Genomic DNA, 21,010 nt, shown 5'->3' on the forward strand with positions numbered 1-21,010 from the left:
AGCATCAGTGTATTCATGAGAAGGTTGACACACTGGAACACCCACCCTCCCTCATTATACAAGCTGGGGACTTCTAGAGAGCAGTCATCTCGAGTGGAGAGGCCAGAAGCTCCAACCTGCTGACTGCTGGCAAGTGCTGGACAACTTGAGTTCCTTTGGACTGCAGTGATTCCAAGTTTGCTCTGAAGTCCTCTGAGGCCTGGGAATTTTCATTGAGTACCAGGGGCTCCAGGTCAAACCTGGAGAATTCCCTGCATGCTTGTAAGGTTCCACGGGGAAATGGAAGTGGCCCAAGGTTGGGTTCTGGGTGGCGATATAAGGAGTCGTCAACTCTTTATCCCAGTTTTTGGAAGAATGCTTATATTCCAGGGCCTAGGCAGCAGAAAACTTTTCCTCAAGAATGTTGGAAAAGTGAGAAAAGTAAGTGAAAACACACATGAAAATAGATCCTTTCCTTTTATCTGCAAGTGTCTTTATGGTGCCAGAGCCCCATCGTATTGTGTCTAAGTAACATTGACCCAGTCCCACCTTCACTGTGACCTGTTGAATATTATCTGAAATAATAACAAGAAATTAAATTTTTAAAAAGTTTCCTTGTGTGATATTTTTATTTGAATTTTTTCCAAGATTGGGGAATAACAAGGGAGCTGCTGCATTCAGGATTTATGAAGGAGGTGGACAGTGGTGGGGTGGAAACTTGGTCACACAGCACAAGGAGGCCCTCCTCTCAGTTCAAACTACGCGGATGGGAGGGAGCCAGTGTTCTGTACCTAATAGGAACATGGGCCATTCCTGCTGTGGTGAACGTTCTTCCAGTCAGTCCCATTCTGCTTGCTCTGCTTCTCCGTTTATCTGCCTTATTTTCGGATCATTTAATGGACTGACCAAATAAGACATTGACAGTGCACGTTGACACAGGCCAGAGGATGGCACCTGTCGAGATGATGGCAATGGTAGCTGATTCTTCTCTGTTGAAGAGTAACAACGGAGTGTTTGTGATTCAGTCACTCTTGCACTTCACTCTCTCGAGCTCTCTGCTCCTAATCCCGGTGTCCTTTCCCCATCATCTGAAACCTTGGCTGTCCCACAAAGTGGGTCTTGGATTCATCCCATCAGGATGCACTCCAGTTAGGTTCTTTCATAATAGCCCCACACACCCTGAGTGACCTCAGAGATGTCCCTCAGACCCCACACTCTGCATCCTCTAAAGATGTCCTCAGCCCCCACACTCTGCATCCTCTAAAGATGTCCCTCAGCCCCCACATTCTGTGCATCCTCTAAAGATGTCCCTCAACCCCCACACTCTGCATCCTCTAAAGATGTCCCTCAGCCCCCACACTCTGTGCAACCTCTAAAGTTGTCCCTCAGCCCCCACACTCTGTACAACCTCTAAAGTTGTCCCTCAGGCCCATACTCTGCAACCTCTAAAGATGTCCCTCAGCCTCCTGTATGTTGAACAACCTCTAAAGACTTCCCAGGCTCTTATTCCTCATTGTATGGGTGTTGGGGATTGAGGTTTGAAGGTAGGGATGGCAGGATTCCATCAGTATCACCAGGGGCATCACACTGATATGACACTGAATATTATCACCATCAAAACATGAACACACTTTGGACATACTTGTCATGCTGCAAAACATCTGGTTTTATAAGTACAAGTCCCTTTACTCCCTTTACCAGGTCAGAGTGAAGTGATGGATCGTGGGGGAATGACTAGTTACCTGACCAGTTTGATCTGCTGGTTTGAAGTCTGCTGCAGCTGGAGATCAGGAGCTTGGAGCCTATTGGCTGGGGGGTTATTGGGCCAAATGGTCGGGAGTGTGGTTGGCAAGCTGGCTGGTGGGCCTGGTGTTTGGGACCTTATTGGGTCTCAAAAGGTCCTGGCTGTTGGAGTGTGGTAGACTTTGTGGTTGGAAGTTTGGTGGGACAGGTGGTTGGGTGTTTGGTGGGCCAGTGGGTGGGGAACATGGTGGGACGGGGGTGGGAGTTTGATGGGTCAGGGAATGGGGAACATGGTGGGACAGGGGATGGGGAACATTGTGGGCTGGGGGTGGGGAATGTGGTGGAACAGGGGGTGGGAGTTTGATGGGCCAGGGGGTGGGGAAAGTGGTGGGACAGGCGGTTGGGTTTTCGGTGGGCCAGGGGTGGGGAACGTGGTGGGATAGGGGGTGGGAGTTTGATGGGCCAGGGATGGGGAACATGGTGGGCCAGGCTGTGGGGATACGTGGTGGGCCAGGGGGTGGGGAACATGGTGGGACAGGCTGTGGGGATACGTGGTGGGACAGGGGGTGGGGAACATGGTGGGCCAGGTAGTTTGGAGCCTGCTGGAACCTGGACGACACACCAGCAGCTTGCTGGGGTAAGGTTCCCCAGTCCGCCACGGGTCCCACAGTTACTGACCTCAGCTGAGCAACATCAGAACAGAAAATGCTGGAACCACTCAGCAGGTCAGACGAAGGGTCCTTGACATGAAACATTAACTCTTGTTTCTCTTCCCACAAATGCCGCCTAATCTGCTGAGTGTTTCCAGCATTTTCTGTTTTGATTTTAGATTTCTAATTTCTGCAGTTTCTTCAACTTTAATTTTAAAAGTGGGTGCGGTGCTGAATGCAGTGAACCCTCTTACCCGCTGGCCCGTTCACACTGTGACACATGGGAGCTGTGTGGGAGACAGGCCTGGAGCCAGAGAGGGTGAGGGAGGTAAGCTGGGTCTTCATGGCCAGTGAAGCTGCCAGGGTTCTGGCTCGGAGTGAGTTGGTCAGGTGAGGGGATGGACTAGAAAATCAGAGGAGGTAAACTGAAAGGAAACGCATGTGCATACACACAGCAAGCACACATTGATACACCTGCACACGCCACACATGTGCGTGCACACGCACAAACACGCACACAGTCAAGCAAAAAACGGATGGATCATAGATTTAACCGGGCAGTCTCTGGGGATCCCGACCAGAACGAGACTCTTCCAACAGACCCTCACTGAGCAGTGGAGGGGTTTGGGGGGGTGTGTGGATGAGACGAGCTCTCAGTCAACACATCCTGCTTCTGACCAACTGCTCTGGCCCGAGTTACTTCTGGGACTTCCACCAGTGGGATCCAGCTCAGCTCCCACGTGTGATCCAAGTGCCAACCTGCCCACTCCCACTTGGATGAACAAGGTCGGGCTTAGAACATTCCCGGGGCTGAGAGTGAGCACAGGTTTGTGACCAGTTCTAGGCAACGGTGGCAACTGTACAGGGGTGGGAGTTTGGTGGATCAGGGGTGAGTGGGTCAGGGGTGGGTGGAACAGTGGTGGGAGGGTCAGGGGTGGGTGGGTCAGGGGTGGGAGTTTGATGAGCTGGGTTAGTGATCTCTCACAAAGTGTGGCATCGTGTTTAAGGGAGCCTCACTTCAATAGTTGCTGTGACGTGACTGTGGAGTGACCAGACATGGATAGTTGGGGTTCAGCTCTGGTCTGCCAACCACTCAAGTTCCTGAACACCCTGCCCTACCTACCTCTTCACGGCCCAGCCCACCTGCTCATATCCACATCCAACTGATCATCATGGAGTCACTCAGCACGGGAACAGGCCCTTCAGCCCACCGAGTCCATGCTGACCATACAACACCCATTTCCACTGATCTCAATTTTTTCTCCTCACATTCCCATCAATTCCCCCAGATTCTACCCCTCATGTTAACACTTGAGACAATTTATAGCAGCTAATTAACCCACCAACCTACGTGCCTTTGGGGGGATGCCCACACAGTCACAGGGAGAACATGCAAACTCCACACAGACAGCACTGTAGGTCAGGATTGGATCAGGGTCACTGGAGCTGTGAGGCAGTAACACCACCAACTCTGCCACTGTGGAGAAGTTCCCCACACAAGGTCCCTGGCTTTGACCTCTCAAACAGCTCTGACCCTGGCTGATCGGGACAAGAGGGAAGTGAAATGTTCCCCAGTGTGTGCCTGATCCCATCCAGGGCAGGTCATGGGCTGTGTACCCGTGGTGTCCCGGTTCCTTTACATAGTCTGGTGCTCACCCCTGCAGTGCATTTATACTATCAGGGTATGTGAAAAGAACAGACATGTCTTACTAAAGAACTGACACAACCATGTACATACCAGCTGGAACCTATACTCGACTGATCTATGAGGTAGCCTTGACTTATGATGTCATCACATTGTTTGGCATGTGACCCTGTTGTAGCCAATCATTGATTTGGATCTATTACCCAGTTATGGAGCTATACAAATGCTGTAAGTCTTGTAAATACACCACAGGAATGACTCAATGTGCAATCCACAAGTAGATTGGAAGTGTCACAGCATACAACCAGGCTGGAGCCATTGTCTGGCTCAGCTAAATGAAGTGAAGGAAGAGTCCTCTCCTCCCCAAAAATGAGAGAGGGCAACATGAAGGTGAGGGGCATGGGACTAGCCTCCAGGAAAGGATGCAACACGGCTTGCAGGGCACTGATTCAACACGGAAGGGTTTCACTTACAGTCTCCCAGTTCACTAGGGGCAGTTCATACAGTCTCTCACACAAGCAGTGTTTCTCAGCTGCACACACACCCACACACTTTAAATGTCACTTGCTTTGCAGGGAGAAATTGTCCTTTAAACAATTGGTTACTTATGTACAGAATATTCTACATTGCCCTCTCCACTATCACGGTTACCAGTTGGACTTTGTTTAATGATGGTTCTGGGAACGCGGGACGGAGAGCTCCCCGCCCTCGGCTCTGTGCTCAGGGCAAGTCCCTATCTTGCGCACTGCCGTACATGTACACATCCCTGCCCTGCTCCTGAACAAACTGTTCCTTCTTGTCCCACTCGGGGGCCCAGCCCCCGTTGGTGACTTGGGTTGTCTCCGTTGCTCCGTAGCTGCCGTAGCCTTGGACGCCGTCGTCCATCTCATTGGCCAGCTCGTCCTCGTGGATGAAGCCACACTTCTCCTCGCTCAGCTCCTCGGGCTCCGCCCAGGCCTGCTTCTCGCCCGAAGCAAAGATCCCGTAGAAGATGACTCCGCCGTAGTGCACCAGTGAGGCGATCAGGAAGACGTACTGCCATTCTTCTCGGGTCTTTGGGGTGGCGGCGGGTGTGGGAGGGACGGGGAAACAAATACAGCGGCCGTTAGACAGGCTTCAGGATCATATGACTGGTGGAAACACTGGCCCTGCCCCCCCCCCCCCCACACACACACACATGCACACACATGCACACAGACACACATGCACACATGGATACACACATGAATGCACAAACACACACATGCACACACAAATGCATGCCACATGCACATGCATGCACACACAAACATGCTGCATCCACATACATGCATGCACACACACAAATGCATGCACACACGCGCGCACGCACACACACAGACACAGACACAGACACAGACACACACACACACACACACACACACACACACACACACACACACACACACACACACACACATGATGGAGGGTCTCTGGGGTCTGGGAAGGTCTATAGAGACAAACCGTGGGGAACCAGAGCCCAACAGAGTGCCCACCCATCTCCCCCTGTCCTCACCCATCTCCCCCTGTCCCCTTTACACAGCACACTTTGTGATGCCTGGGTGTCATGAAGTGGAACTGAAGTGTTTCAGTTAACACACTTACTTGGTCTTGACTGGTACAGTTCTGCTGTGGTTAAGCAATTAGACAAGTAACCAGAGTTCTGGACGATTAATCCAGAGATATGGGTTCAAATCCCACCCTGGTAGCTGGGGAACTTAGATCTAATTAAATAAATCTGGACTGTGATTAGAAAGCTATGGTTTCAGTAACGATAGGCACAAAACTACTAGGATGTCACAAGAGCCCAGCAGTTTGCCAACATTGTTTGGGGAGGAGATGCGCCTGCTTAATTGGCCTGTCCTATATGTGATTGCAGACATGAGGTGTCTGACCCTCACCCATCTCCTCATACGGGGCAATGCCAGCAGGGTCCACATCCTGGGAAAGAGAATTGGGCACCCACCATTCATTTCCAAGCCTGTGGGGCTGGGGAAGGGGTAGTTGGCTGCTGTGGTTCCAGTGATGTGGTCACTGGGTGACAGTGAATGGTTCAGGATGGATTTTTGTTGTATTCTCACTCAACCTCCTCCTCCTCTCGTCAGGCTGGGGATGTGGGGAGTGTGGTTTCTCTGGTGCCCTGGTGATGTTCTCAGCACCTACACACCCGCCCAAGTAATGTAGGAATGATGGCAGCCCTCCTGTACACAGCTAGCTCCCACAGACCACCACAACATCATGACCAGATTGAGGGGTAGGCACCTGGCAGAGTCCCTCTGGTCCTCCAGGTGGTGACTGTTGGACCTTTTACTCCTGGGGTTAAAGTCTCAACCAAAAAACAACCTCTCTGATGATACAGTGTTCCCTCAGCTCCGCATGGAATGCTCACTGGATTTTTGTACACAAGTCCCTACAGCAGGATTTGAACCAGGAACCTTCTGGCTGTGGCAAGAGTGCAGCACACTGATTCACAATCTTCCCTCTGAGTCTGACACCAGTACTGTGCACACCAAAGGCCAGGTATAATGGTCTGATTTGCTGACCTGGTGATGTCAGCAAGCTCAGTGGGCTGGGAACTGAAGAGCGGGGCAGGGCATCTGGGCAGGGTCATAGTAGGGTCATCACCCTCCCTTCCAACATGGCTTTGGTGGAAATGGTTCTGGTTTGCTCCTGGGAACCTCTTGTCTCCGATCTGTGTGGTGAGTGTCAGTCTGCAGTGACCAGGGGCTTCGGAACACTGGTGCCTTCAAGTCTGACACCTCTTGACTTGGACATGTATCTGCTATTCCTGCACCTTATACTTGCAGAGCCCAGAAGGAGGCCATTCAGTGCATCGTCCATGCCAGCTCCAAGGGGAGCAATTAGGTTTCCAGCAACACCTTCAATAACCAACCCACGCATTGTTGGAATGTGGGAGGAAATTGGAGCACCCAGGGGAAACCCATGTGGTCAAAGGGAGAACGTGCAAACTCCACGCAGATAGCATAGGAGTCAGGACTGAGCTGAGCCTCTGCACTGGTTGTCACTGGATTGAATAGTTAGAACTTCCGGCTTCCATTTCACCACAAGGATTGGGATAGGTCAGGAAGGTGTCTCAGTGCTGGTGTGTTCAGGGGTAACTAATACATAGGTACAAGAGCACATGGGAGGAGTTGAGCATTTAAAAAGCCTCTTCTGCCTTTCACTGATTTCATGGCCGACCTTTGACTGAACTCCATAGTTCTGCCCATCTCCCATATCACTGTTATTTTTGGTAAGCAAAAGTCTATCATTCTCCGACAGAGAACGATCAGCCTGACATCAGTTGACCTTTGCAGCAGAGCTCCAAATTTCAACCACCCTTTGCTCATTGAAGTATTTCCTAATGGAAACATCTTGGTCCTCCCTTGTGTGTCTTGCCCCCAGTCCAAGCTCCTCAATTCAATCTGCCAGCTCAGCAGCTCACAACTGACAGCTGGACAAACCAGGCATTAATTCTACACCAGGTGGCATCCCCACAGGAAGAGTGGAGATCCTCTAATCCTATCCTTGGCCTATGCTAAGGCACCTAACCCTTGGGAGAAAATGACCGAGGGATCTCCAAATGCCATGTACTATTGCCAATCCTAATATTCCAAGCCCAGGGGAACGTTGAAATCCTGGATGACACCATTTATGATCGCCTACCTTATGTTTTGTCATGGCTCCCACGATTAGAGGGCAGACCATCCCAGATAATGTCCCAACCCCATTGGACAGTCCCATCAGGATACTGGCATAACGTGGAGCGATGTCCAGGTGGTTGACATTGAACCCTTCAGTGCAAAACGCAAACAGAAACTGGTGGATTAAACATAAGTCATGTTTCCTTCTGTGCCAGCAAATCACACATGCTAACACATGATAATTCATGATAATGCAATCACATTTATGCTAATAGCTGATTCAGGCAAAGTACTTTTCAATAATACGTGATAAACTCACGGGAAGCAAGGACCAGAAGACAAATCACCTGAGATTGCGAATCCACTGAAACCCACGGCTAGAATAAGGAAAGAGATGGCAACGCCTTTAGTGTGGGAGAAGCCCACCACCAGCAGGAAGGTCGCTTCCATACCAAAACCTTCAAAATAACAGGAGAATGAGGTCATTGCAGAGGATGCAGGGGTTCTTGTCGACATTCACCCCCAGCAGTTGCACTACACAGGACTCTCTGATCTACGGGCTGTTCCCAGGTCTCAGTGTGATGGGTATCAAGTGCTGCTGGAAGATCAACTCAGTGAAGGACACCCTTTGGGCTGCCCGAAACTTGTTAGTCTTCCAGTGTAAGGAGGTATCCGTAAGGGAATGCTGCTGACCAGCAGATTCCAGGCTGCAGGAGTATGTGCTGAGGGACGCACTGAAGCTCGGTTCAGCCAATGCAAAGCCTCTGTGGGGAAGGACCATAGTCTAGGGGCCTGCTGTCACTGGACTCTGTTCACAGAACCACAACAAGACAGTGGATTTAATATAGAAAATCATCCCAAGATACTTCACTGGAGAATAATCAAACTAAAACAGTTGATGAAACACTGTAGAAAGACTTTGCGCAGATGATCAATAGAGAGTCAACTAGGAGACACAAGAGGCCGCAGATGCTGAAATCTGGAGCAAAACATAAACTGCTGGAGGAATAATTTACTCTTTACTCTTATAATTTCAAGCACAGCGGGTCGGGCAGCATCTGTGGAGGGAAATGGACAGTCGATGTTTCAGGTCGAGACCCTTCGTCTGTACTGAAGGATAGAGGGGAGATGGCCGGCATAAAGAAGTGAGGGGGAGGGGTGAAGCAAGAGCTGGCAGGTGATAGGTGGATCCATGTGAGGGGGAGGGGTGATAGGCAGATGGAGGAGGGGAGGGTGGGGACAGTGACAGAGGCCGGGAGGGAATAGGTGGAGGTGACAGAGGGCTGCAGATGGTGGGATCTGTAGGTGGAGCCTGGAATGGAGGGAGGGAGGTGGGGAGGGCAGATGGGGACAGTGGGGGAGGGGAACCAATGGGAGGAACTAGTCAGTTAGGTAGGTTTTAGGGAATATCGTGATAGAGCCAGAAGGGTGGTGAGGTTGAGGGAGGGAATTCCAGAGTTATGGCATCTCAGCAGCGGAAGGCACACCTGCCAGTTGAACAGCTCCAGGTTTACAAGTACACATCCAAGGTTAGACGGTCTGAGGGTTTCTGTCTCCATCACCTCTTCAGGCAGAGAGTTGCAAACCTCATCACCGTGTGGGTGAAACAAAGTTTCCTCATTTTCCCTCTATTCTTCCCATGAAATACCCACTGTCCATTTCCCTCCTCAGATGCTGCCTGACCCACTGAGTTCCTCCCGAGTCCTGTTTTCTGCTGCAGATTCCAACATCTGCGATATCCTGTGTCTCCATCTTAGGTCTGTGTCTCCCTGGTTCTTGACCCCTCTGCCCAAGGCAACAGGTCCTCCCTATCTGGAGACACAAGAGACTGAAGATACTGGATTCTGTGGGGGGAAAGGAACTGTCGACATTTCCGGTCGAAACTGAATCAGTCTCAAAACATCAACAATTCCTTCCCTCCCACAAATGCTGCTCGAGCCGCTGTTCCTCCAGCCGGTTGTTTACAGGTCCTCCCTATTTATTCCTTTTAGGTCTCTTATAATTTCACGCATCATAATTAAGTCTTCCCTCAGCCTCCTCTGTTCCAAAGAAAACAACCCCGGCTGATCCAAACTTTGCACATGGCAATAATTTTCCAGTGGCAAGGCCTCATAAATCTCTTCACCTCTCCGTGTAATCCCTTTTCTTCTTGCTGTAAAACATTCCATCTATGGTGGAAACAGATGGACGTGATGGGGCAATGAGGTTGGGTGGTCAGGCAAGGGTATCATTGGAACGTTTGAGTCAGTGGATGAGGACGTGGCATGCAGCAGGTAGATGGGCTTGGTGTTTGATGGGGAGTTGGCCCAGTCTCTGTGATATAAAGAAACTCATCAGCTCTGCAGAAACAAACCTCCACAGTTCATCATCTTCCGGACATTGGTGGTGGACATGAGTTTCTTGGCTCGGAGGAAGTCCGCTAGCTGTCCACCTATGGGCACGATGATTGTCATTACGAGATGGGGAAGAGCAGACAACATACCGACCTGAGGGAAGAGAAAGGTGAACGTGGAATTAATGATCACAAGTGCACTCGGCCCTGGTGTTCTCAACTCCTTCCTTCTGGCAGCTCAGGTCTGAGCGAAGAAATTCCTCTTGGGCACATTGCAAAGGTGTGACATGATACCGGTCGTTTGATGTACTCACTGTCTGAAACCCAGTCCCATGGTCTCAGAATACGGCTGACTCTTTATCTGAGACTGTAACCCTGATTTCTAGACACCCCAGCCAGGGGGAACATCACCCCTGCATTTACCCTGTCGAGCCCCACATGTTTCCATGAGAACAGCTCTCATTCTAAAACTCTAGGGAGTAGAGGCCCAATCCAATTAATCTCCTTGACTGGACAATCTCCTGTTTCAGCAGTTGAGGATGCATACTTCCTCCTCTGAAGGATAAAAATTAGATGAGTTTTTACAATAATAGTAGTTTCATGTTCTCTATTACTAATAGAAACTTTTTCATTTCAGATTTATTTAATTAATTGCGTTATAATTATCCTGCTCCTACAGCAAGGTTTGAACTCATGGCCCTCGACCAGCATTCTAGGCCTCAGAGATGCTGATGTACGCCTTTTACCAGAATGATACAGCACCCACTTGATAGTAAAAGGGTGCACGTTGTACCTTGCTGATTTCGAACCCAAACACCTCCTCAAAGTACGCTGGCTGGCTGATCAGGAGCAGGTAGAAAGTCCAACTGCGGCAGAAGTTGGCCACTATGATGGCATAGACAGGCATCGAGGTGAAAAACTTGCGCCAGGGCGCCTTGAATTTCTGTTGGAAGACACAATCAAGAGGAGAATCAGGTCAAGGTCAACGTCATACTAAACCTAGCCCCACGCCTTACCCATCATGTCCCCAAAATCCCAACAAACATTCAAATCAAACAGCTGAGAGGCCCAGGGTACCTGTGTGTTGTCCATTACTCCATTACTCCCACCACCTTGCTCGTTTCTTGTGGGCTTGTAAATAATCTCAAACTTTATCCCTGATGGTTTATTTAAATCCCATTAACTCGTGGGATGGGAGCACCACTGGCGAAGCTGGGGTTTGGTCCAAGGATCCTGGGAGCAGGGGGAAACTTCATGGGGAAGCATTTCCAGGTGAGGTTCCAAATAGGGAATTTAGTTGGTTTTACTCCTTGGTTTCCCACTCAAACTGGTGTCTGTGGGAGCACCCTCATCTCTGGTCTAGCAGGTATGGGTTCAAATCCCACTTCACACTCTGTTAAACATATGGGGCTTAGAGAACAGACACACTCACCGCTAGTGGGTTCATAAGGTTGGCACCTTCTCCAATGGCTTCCTCTATATAGGTCTTCTCTTCGTCGGAAATGGTGGGGTGTTTGGCTGGACTTTCAAAGGACACCAGCAGCCAAAATATGTACCACACCAAGCCAAAGCTTCCTGTGGGACAAGAGAAAGGTAGAAAAGGATTTGTTTTGGAACATCCAATATGTTCCCTCCAACATGTGCTCATACAGTCAGAGAGTCATACGGCATGGAAACAGGCCCTTCGGCCCAACTTGTCCATGCCAACTGTGTTGCCCAGTGAGTTAGTCCCACCTGCCCACGTTTGACCCACAGCCCTCTAAACCTCTCCTATCCATGTACTTATCTAGATGGTGAGGAGAGATCATCTGCCCGCCTCAACCACTATTTCTGGCAGCTCGTTCCAAATACACACCACTACTTGTGTGAAGAAGCTGCCCCTGATATCCCCTTTAAATCTCTCACCTCTGATCTTTAGCTGATGCCCTCTTGTTTTTAGCACCCCCTCTCTGGGAAAAAGACTATGTGCCTTCACCCCGTCTATGCCCCTCATGAACATTCACACCTCCATCAGGTCACCCCTCAATCTCCTACGTTCCGGGGAATAAAGTCCTAGTCTACACAACCTCTCCTTGTAACTCAGGCCCCCAAGTTCAGGCACCATCCTGGTAAATCACAGAGTCACACAGCACAGAAACCAGTCCTTCAGTTCACCGAATCCGTGCCGACCATCAGCCACCTCCTTACACCAATCCCATTCTCCCCACATTCCCATCAACTCCCCCCAGATTCTGCCCCTCACAGCCACAGAGAGAACGTAAAAACTTCACACAGACAGTACCCAGGGTCAGGATTGAATTCAGGTTTCTGGAGCTGTGAAATATCAAGCACCCATCCACAGCAATCTTGCACTGATCCCATTTAATTCTGCCCACACTCCCATCAACTCCCCCCCGATTCTACCCCTCACCCACACACTGGGGACAATTTACAGCGGCCAGTTAACCCACCAACCCACAGGTCTTTGGGATGTGGGAGGAAACCGGAGCACCCGGAGGAATCCTATACAGAATGTACAAATTCCACAGGGACAGCACCCGAGGTCAGGATCGAACCTGGGTCTCTGGCAATGTGAGACAGCGGCTCTACCCATTGTGTCACCTGCCGCCCTGTGTAACTCAGTGCCAGTTTCTGCACATGGAGAGGACACAGAGGGAAAACAGAAACACTTCACAGTTCAGCTCTTGCTTCTACGTGAGGTTAGTGGCAATTGGCTATCATCTTTAGGTCACATGACCACCATAAGAGAGTGGCTAAGCAAGCTCCTGCGTTTGCCTTAAGTGACTCTCAGATATAGGTCCCACCACTGAATATCTCACTCTTGCAACGTGTCCAATGTTGTTGTTTGTCATATCGAATCGGATGAGACCAATTTGTTCCTTTTTTTACACGGTGAAAGGTCCAGAAGTACTTACAACAAGTGGGAGAAAATTAATGGGTGACCGGAATGCTAAATATTTTTCATTCTCCCCCTCCACGACCTGGGGTACAACAGTCGATGATCCACTCGCAGGGCAGAGTAAGTGTATTCATGTTCCACCCCTGGGAGTCCTTCTGATCACCAATGCCACTGTCACCACCCTTCAAGTAAACCAGTGCCATGGTGCCCCTCGATGGGAGGATCCATTGGAGGATGGACACAAGGAAAATACTCCAGTTGCTGACTCCAACCACACAGCATTAAACAGAGAGGTGTAGAGTGCAGGAGCTGACACAAACTTCCCACACCAATGAACAAAGGCCACGCAGGGGTGGATGGCAGTGAATTGCTCCATTTTGTCCACTGTGTACTGTAGTTCTGTAACATTCTGTAACAAGCCCACTTCCCCTCCCCCAGCACGTACCATAGACATAGAAGACAGAAGACCACCCTGAGTACTGGACGAGGACTCCTGCAAGGGGCATTGCCACAACGGCTCCTGCATAGGAACCTGTAAAGAAAAGGACGTGTAAAATACAACGGAAGTGGTGATTAGTGATCCATTGACCAGTGGGAAGCAGAGAAGTGAAGCAGGAGCGGGCTGGGCCTATCACCCAGAGATAGAGAGATCAAAACCATTTTAAGGTGGCACAGAGTTGCAGTGGGGAGAGCTGCTGCCTCACAGCTCCAGCAACCTGGGTTCAGTCCTGACCTTGGGCACTGTCTGTGTGGAGTTTGCACGTTCTCCCTGTGACAGTGTGGGTTTCTCCCATGTGCTCTAGTTTCCTTCCACAACCCAAAGTGTGTGGGTTGATGAGCTAATTGGCCACTGCAAATGGCCCCTCGGTGTGTGGGTGAGGCGTAGAATCTCTGGGGAGTTGATGGGAATGTGGGGAGAATAAAATGGGATCAGTGTAGGATTGGTGTAAATGGGTTAGATGGTTGGCACGGACTCAGGGGGCTGAAGGGCCTGTTTCCGTGCTGTATGATTCCAACATTTGAACATTTTCTGCCATTCCATTAGATCATGGGTGATCTATACTTCTGCTCCAATGATACTGAGCCTCACACTCGACGCCCAGCAAAGGTCTGTGGATCTCAGTACAGGGTGATTGATGCCGGTTAGGTGTAATACAGAAAGCTTTATCCTGTGGCCTCCTGTTACTGACTGCTCTGCCCCATGCTCCCACCATTGGTTGCTTAAGGTGCCACTCTTCACATGGCATCACTTCCTCTCACCAATTGGAAAAGGATCAGAATCTTCCTTACCTGATTGGTTGAGGCGCACTGTCAGTCAAATAGCCCCATTCCTGGTACTGTTACAACTAACATTCAGAAGGCTTCAAAGAAAACGGAAAAAGAGATTTGGACAATTTTACTGAATGTGCCTGTGATTTTTTCTTGCATCAGTGACCTGGAGGCTGAGCTTCAATTCATGGAGGTTTCAGGACAAGGCTCAGCAGCACAGGACAGGGTCCTACTGAAGGACCCAAGCTCACTGCAACATGGGCATGATGTGTGGAGTGATGGTCACTCGTGGGCTGTGGGAAGTCTGAGTTTCCCTCCAGTCAGGAAGAATGGGATAGGAATTATTTATGGGAATAATGGGATGGATATTTGGTGATGCCATTTGAATCCACTACCTCTTAAGGTGCAGTGATAACATGGCTGCTGTTATAACACTCTGAGCACTGTTCTGAGTTTTAGTCTTCGCCACAGAGTAACCTATAGAGTTCAGCACGGTCCACAACAATGAAAGATACCTGGGATTCCATAGCATCTAGAACATGGAACACTACAGCACAGGACAGGCCCTTTGGCCCACCATGTTGTGTTGAACTAATTAAACCAATGACTCCTCAGTAATCTAATCCCTCTTCCCCACATCCCTCCCTTCTCTGCATATTCATGTGCCTATCTAAGAGCCTCTTAAACGTTCCTATACTATCTGCCTCCTACATGTACATACTGTATATGGTACAGAAACAAGCCATTCAGTCCAACCTGTCCATGCTGTTCTCTACGATACACTGGAGCCTCCTCCCACCTATTCTCATCTAAACCTAGCAGGGTCAATCTTAATTTCTTTATTTCCTAAATGCTTGATCAACCTCCCAGCATTCACCTCAACTATTCCTTGTGGAGCAACTTCCAAATCCTCACCACTCTTTGGAGAATGAAGCTTTTTCTGAATTCCCTGTTGAATTTTTGGGGGACTCTCTGACACCGACTTAGAGTTATACACCTTCCCTCAAGTGGGAATGTTTTCTCTGTTTGCAGTCTATGTGACCTGTTAACCTTCCCTGCACCTTCTTCACTGCCTCCATATCTTTTAATAATATGCTGTCCACAACTGTACGCAGTACAAAGTGAGGTCCAACTAATGCAGGTTCAGCTCAACCTCCCTACTTTTCTCTTCAAGGTGTTCAGAAGCATGACGACTGGTTTGCTTTCTTTATGTTCTTGTGAACCTGTGGTGCAAGTTTCAGGGACTGACGGACTTGGACTCCAGTATGGGCCCAGCCTATCCTGGTTCTCGTTATGGTGCACTCAGGGAATTCCAGCCCGGCTTCAGTCCGACCTTCAGTGGGAGGACAACACGCTGACCGTCACTGCATACTTACCGCAGAAAGAGGTGGTGGCAAGTCGGCTTCGCTCTAACGGAGGTGCCCACTTACTCCAAATGCCATGGCAGGCAGGATACGTAACCCCCTAAAGGCAAATGACCACAAGGAAATATCAGTCTTAGCAGCCTGTCATCGAAAGGAGCAAGAATTTAATTCACTGTTTAACAGGTAATATGTGTGTGTGTGTGTGTGTGTGTGTGTGTGTGTGTTTGTGTGTGTGTGTGCCCGCGCGCGTGCGTTGGTATGTGTGCGTGCGTGTGTGTGTGCGAGTGTGTGTGGGTCTGTGTGTGTGTGTACACGAATACCTGTAGTATGGACCTGTCTGTATGTATTTTGTGTGTGTACATGGGTGTGATGAGAGTACATGTGTGTGCTTTGCATTTATATGTGATGTGGGTGTTGTGTGTACATGTGTTGTGTGTTGTGTGTACATGTGATGTGTGTTGTGTGTACATGTGTTGTGTGTGTTGAGCCTACCTTACAGCACAGGAGATCACACCACCCACCCTACCCGTGCTGGCTGTTTGAAAAGCAGTCCAATTACTCCCACTCCCCTACTCTACTCCTTTAGAAATATTTTCCCAAATCCTCATGGAAAGTACAATGGATTTCACTCCCAATGCCGTTCCAGATCAACAACAGCTCTCTGCATGAATAAACGTTCTCTGCAGCTTGTCCACTGCCCTCAGTACTCGCAAGGGGTGGGATGGACCTCCCGCATAATAAAACACTGTAGATACTAGTGAGACCGCTGGCAATGACCAGTGGATAGGACAACGTCTCTGTAAGTGTACACATACACCGGACGCACACCCTGCCCACACAACAGCTGACCTCACAAGTACAGGTACGTGTTCCTGCTCTTTTGGTGTCTGTAGAAAAGAACTGACGTGAGGCCTTGGGCAGATCTTGTGAGTGTGTGGATCAGCTGTACTGAGGACCCAGTGGCCTGGGCAGAGGGAGAGACAAATCAGAATCCGGATTGCTGCATATCACTTGCCTTAAATCTATGAGCTCTGGTTGCTGACCTTCCTGTGGATACAATTCCTTCCTAATTACCCTTCCTAAAAACCCTGCTGAAGAAGTCTCGACCTGAAACATTGACAATTCCTTTCTTCTCACAGATGCTGCTCAACTGCTGAATTCCTCCAGCAGATTGTTTGTTGATACTTTATACCTCATGGATAGGGAGCAAAAGGAACTGTTATCCAGGCCTACATCTAGATTAGTTCTCCCCTAAACCCCCACAATAGCCCCTGTCAATCTCTCCACGTAACCAAAGCAACATCTGCATTAACCCTCTGAACTGATACCCTTCCTTACACAGCCATTTCCCAGTTGGAGACTAATTGTGACCATGGTGATTAAAGGAGTGATCCAGAGAAGTGAATAACATAAAGTGTCTTTCACCGACCTCCTTACCTCAACCAGGCCTTGTAGAATCCTGACCAATATAACACAGCTGTAATGGACTTTTGCCGCTGAGGGTATCAACATGTTCAGTGACGACGTGGCCACAATCGCCCAGCCAAATACTCTGTGGGAGAAAAGCAAAAGTTGCTTCAAATAATTTGAAAAAATTTGCGCTTGGTTAAACTCAGGGATGGCAACCAGGAACATCAGCAAAAGGAAACAATGACCTTCAGATGACAACACAGTAAACATGGCCACACCGAGATATAGGTTTCATTACCAAGGACCTCTTCACTGCAGAATTCTGCTCTTGAGGTTCTGCGTGGGATTTGAAACCACACTCTACTGACCTTGATCAGCTTGGGTAAGTAGGCCGAGGATGGCAAATGGGTTTCAATTCAGATAAATACAAAGTGTTGAATTTTGGGAAGTCGAACCAGGGTAGGAGTTATGCAGTGAATGGTGGGGCCTTGGGGAGTGTTGTGGAACAGAGGGACCCAGAGTACAAGTACATAGTTTCCTGAAAGTGGTGTCACAGGTAGACAGGGTGGTGAAGAAGGTGTTTGACACACTGGCCTTCATCAGTCAGGGCGCTGAGTCTAGGAATCGGGACATTATGTTGCAGTTGTACCAGACGTTGGTGAGTCCGCACATGGGATATTGTGCACAGTTTTGGCTGCTCTGTTATTGGAAAGACATCATTAAACTGGAAAGAGTGCAGAGGAGATCTACGAGGATGCTGTCGGGACTCGAGGGCCTGAATTATAGGGAGAGGTTAGCCAGGATAGGACTTTATTCCTTGGAACGTAGGAGATTGAGGGGTGACCTTATAGAGGGACATAGATAAGGTGAATGCACACAGTCTTTTTCCCAGGGAAGTGGAACTAAAAACTAGAGGGCAGAGGTTTAAGGTGAAAGATTTAAAAGGGACCTGAGGGGCATCTTCTTCACGCAGAGGGTGGTGGGTTTTTGGAGCAAGCTGCCAGAGGAAGTGGTTGAGCCGGGTACAATGACAACATTTAAAAGACTTCTGGATAAAATAATGGATAGGAAAGTTTAGCTAGAACCAGGGGACACGACCTCAAGATTCAGGGGAATAGATTTAGAACGGAGATGAGGAGAAACTGCTTTTCCCAGAGAGTAATGAATCTGTGGAATTCTCTGCCCAGGGAAGCAGTAGAGGCTACCTCATTAAATATATTTAAGACATATCTAAATAAGTATATTTAGATTTTTGCACAGTTGGGGAATTAAGGGTTATGGGGAAAAGGCAGGTAGGTGGATCTGAGTCCACGGCCAGATCAGCCATGATCTCATTGAATGGCGGAGCAGGCTCGACGGGCCAGATGGCCGACTCCTGCTTCTATTTCTTACGTTCTATGTTCTCACGTTTAGACGGATATGGGCCAAACGTGGGAAAATGGGACTAGCCTGGTGGGCACCTCAGTCGGCATGTCTCCTGTTTCCACGCTGTATTACTCTGTGACTCTGTGAACTGAGGGACAAGAGGGCTGCCCACTGACCAGTGGCTGGTACCCCCAGATCAGGGCAGTTCCAGCAAGAAACCAGCCTGGGGTTCACTGTGGTCCTGCCATTGGTTTGGGTTGGAGTCTTCATGGGTCTGCGAAGTGTCTGCGATCAATGAATTGTGGAATGAATTACCCAATCAGACAGCAGGATGGCAGTCGAGGAAGCAGTTTGAAGAGAGGGTGGGTGTTGAGCCTGTGGCCTGGGGTAGGGACCTTGGAGCCTCAGTGTAAATGACAGGTTCCACGTTTGGATTATTCAGGGTCTGTGCTCTGCAGGAGGGTATCTCTGAGGTGGGGGGGGGGGGAACAAAAGAGAAGTATGCAGTTTGGGTTAACATTGTGCTGTCCCTGCCCTGGGAATGTTTGATGGAAACATGTAGATGGAGCTTTGCTCAGTATCTGACCCATCCCTTGTGTGTGTGATGGGACAGTGTAAAGGGAGATTTACTCTGCATCAATCAGTACCACACTACCCAGAGAGTGTTCGATGGCTCAGTGTAGGGGGAATGTTAGAGATATAGAATTATACAGTATTGGAATAGGCCCTTCAGCCCATCGAGTATATGCTGACCACCAACCACTTATTTACATTAACCCAACATTACTGCCATTTTTATTCTCCCCACATTCTCATCAATTCTACCACTCACCGAGGAGCAGTTAACCCACCGACCCAAATGTCTTTGGGATGTGGGAGGAAACCAGAGCACCCGGGTGAAACCCACGTGGTCACAGGGAGAACGTGCAAACTCCACACAGACAGCACCTGAGATCAGGATTGAACCCGGGTCTCTGGCGCTGTGAGACAGTGACCCTATCTGCTGCACCTCTGTGATACTCTGTGCCACCACTTAGTCTGTATCTAATCTCTGCTGAATTTCATCTGGAGTGGGCAAGGTAGTTCTCTCCATATGCAGCTGTGTACATCTTGCTGTTGACATGAGAGTGCTCCATGGGATCAAGTGAAGTTGAGTTTAGTGAGTTTACTACATGTGCACAAGTACGGTGAGGTACAGGTATGATGCTTGCAGCAGCATCACAGGTGCACAGGTACAGACAACACACAGAATATAAATTATACAGAAATACATAAGTGATGATAGGAGCTTAGTTTGGGGCAGCGCAACTGGAATGGAAATTCCGATGACAAGCCACTTTTTTGGAGGCCATTCCCTGGAAGTTCATTGGTCGCCAGAAGATTCTCTTCATCTTGAATCAGCCAGAGAGAAAGACACAGAAGTAGAAACGTCTCCTGTTCTGGATTTTAATTAGTTCCCAAGGGCGGGAGAATCACTTGTGAGGCTCCTTGCATGCTCCTGGTTCAACTGCAGGCATTCCAAGGTGTTCTGCTAATTAATCCAGAAATAACCCATCTGCGTCACAGACACTAGACCACATGCCCAGGGCGATTATTAACACTTTAGCTCCCATCTCACAATGTAAACAGAATCTGGGCTGCTTTGCACGGTTCTCTAAGCTATTTAGATCGCCTCAGCTTGTTGGGAAGTGGGAAGGAATGAGATCCACGATTATGCACAGTAACCACAGTCAAAGGCTACAAGGAGAATCAGGGCACCTCTCCAGCTCCCTCAGTCAATCCTCATACAGCGGGTTGTTTTCCTGTGAAATCTGGGGATGCCTGGGATGGAAGGGTTGTCCTATCACAAGTACCTGAAGAAATTATTTTGCTATATTCCTTGGACTACACAGGAATGAGGGGTGATCTTATTGAAACATAAGATCTTGAGGGGGCAGGACAGGGTAGATGTGGAAATGTTTCCACCAGTGAGGGGACATAGTTTCAAGATTAAGGAATGGTTATTTAAAACTTAGACGTGTAGGAACTTCTTGCAGAGGGTGGTGAATCTTTGAAATTCTCGAACCCAGAGTGGTAATGGTGGCAGCATGATAGTGGTGGAAGCAGACACGACAGTGGTGCTTGAGGCTTTCCGATAGACACAGAAATGCAGGGCGTGCAGGGATATAGATCGTGGACAGGTGGAAGGGATTTAGTTTAATTTGTCATCACGTTCGGCACAGACATGGTGGGCCGAAGGGCCTGTTCCTGTGATGTACTGTTCTGTATTCTATGTTGTATTGTGAAGGCTGAATCACTGGGGTCTTTAACGAGGAAGCAGATACATTTTTGAACAATCTGGAATTGAGGTTCATGGATGTCACTGAACATTCTGAGATTCAAAGCCTTTTTACCAGCACTCTCCTCTGAGGAGCAGAAAACACATACCAAAGCAGAAAGGAAAGTTTAGGGAAAAGAACCAGAGATTATCAGATGGTCTAAAAGTCTGGCAGCTGGTGCACCCCATGCCTGGGCAAGGTGCCAATCACTAGGCACGAGGTTTCAAAAACTGTTAACTAACCTTACCATCAGCCTCTCGGCTGGATGCCTTCCCTCCACAAAATAGTTAATCATTTGTTCAATATGTAATTCTGTCTCTCCAAAGAGAAGAGAACTGAAAATCAGTTTGACATTTGTGTTTCCTTGGTTGTGC

At 49.0% G+C, this 21,010-nt stretch overlaps 1 protein-coding gene across 2 annotated transcripts in view; it reads right to left on the reverse strand.

Annotated features, from left to right (window-relative positions):
• Positions 1-573: 573 nt before the first annotated feature.
• Positions 574-21,010, reverse strand: part of LOC127585578 (vesicular glutamate transporter 1) — a 50,542-nt gene continuing 30,105 nt past the window's right edge. For both annotated transcript variants that reach the window (XM_052043152.1, XM_052043151.1), the window contains 9 exons: positions 16,981-17,095; positions 15,556-15,643; positions 13,356-13,442; positions 11,444-11,586; positions 10,805-10,954; positions 10,033-10,165; positions 8,027-8,137; positions 7,702-7,829; positions 574-5,070 (listed from right to left, as the gene is read on the reverse strand). In XM_052043152.1, coding sequence (XP_051899112.1) covers positions 4,738-5,070; positions 7,702-7,829; positions 8,027-8,137; positions 10,033-10,165; positions 10,805-10,954; positions 11,444-11,586; positions 13,356-13,442; positions 15,556-15,643; positions 16,981-17,095 — 1,288 coding nt within the window. In that variant the 3' untranslated portion in view covers positions 574-4,737. The remainder of the gene's footprint in view (positions 5,071-7,701; positions 7,830-8,026; positions 8,138-10,032; positions 10,166-10,804; positions 10,955-11,443; positions 11,587-13,355; positions 13,443-15,555; positions 15,644-16,980; positions 17,096-21,010) is intronic.

The sequence above is a fragment of the Pristis pectinata genome, chromosome 33, assembly GCF_009764475.1.
Source record: "Pristis pectinata isolate sPriPec2 chromosome 33, sPriPec2.1.pri, whole genome shotgun sequence".
Lineage (NCBI taxonomy): Eukaryota > Metazoa > Chordata > Chondrichthyes > Rhinopristiformes > Pristidae > Pristis > Pristis pectinata.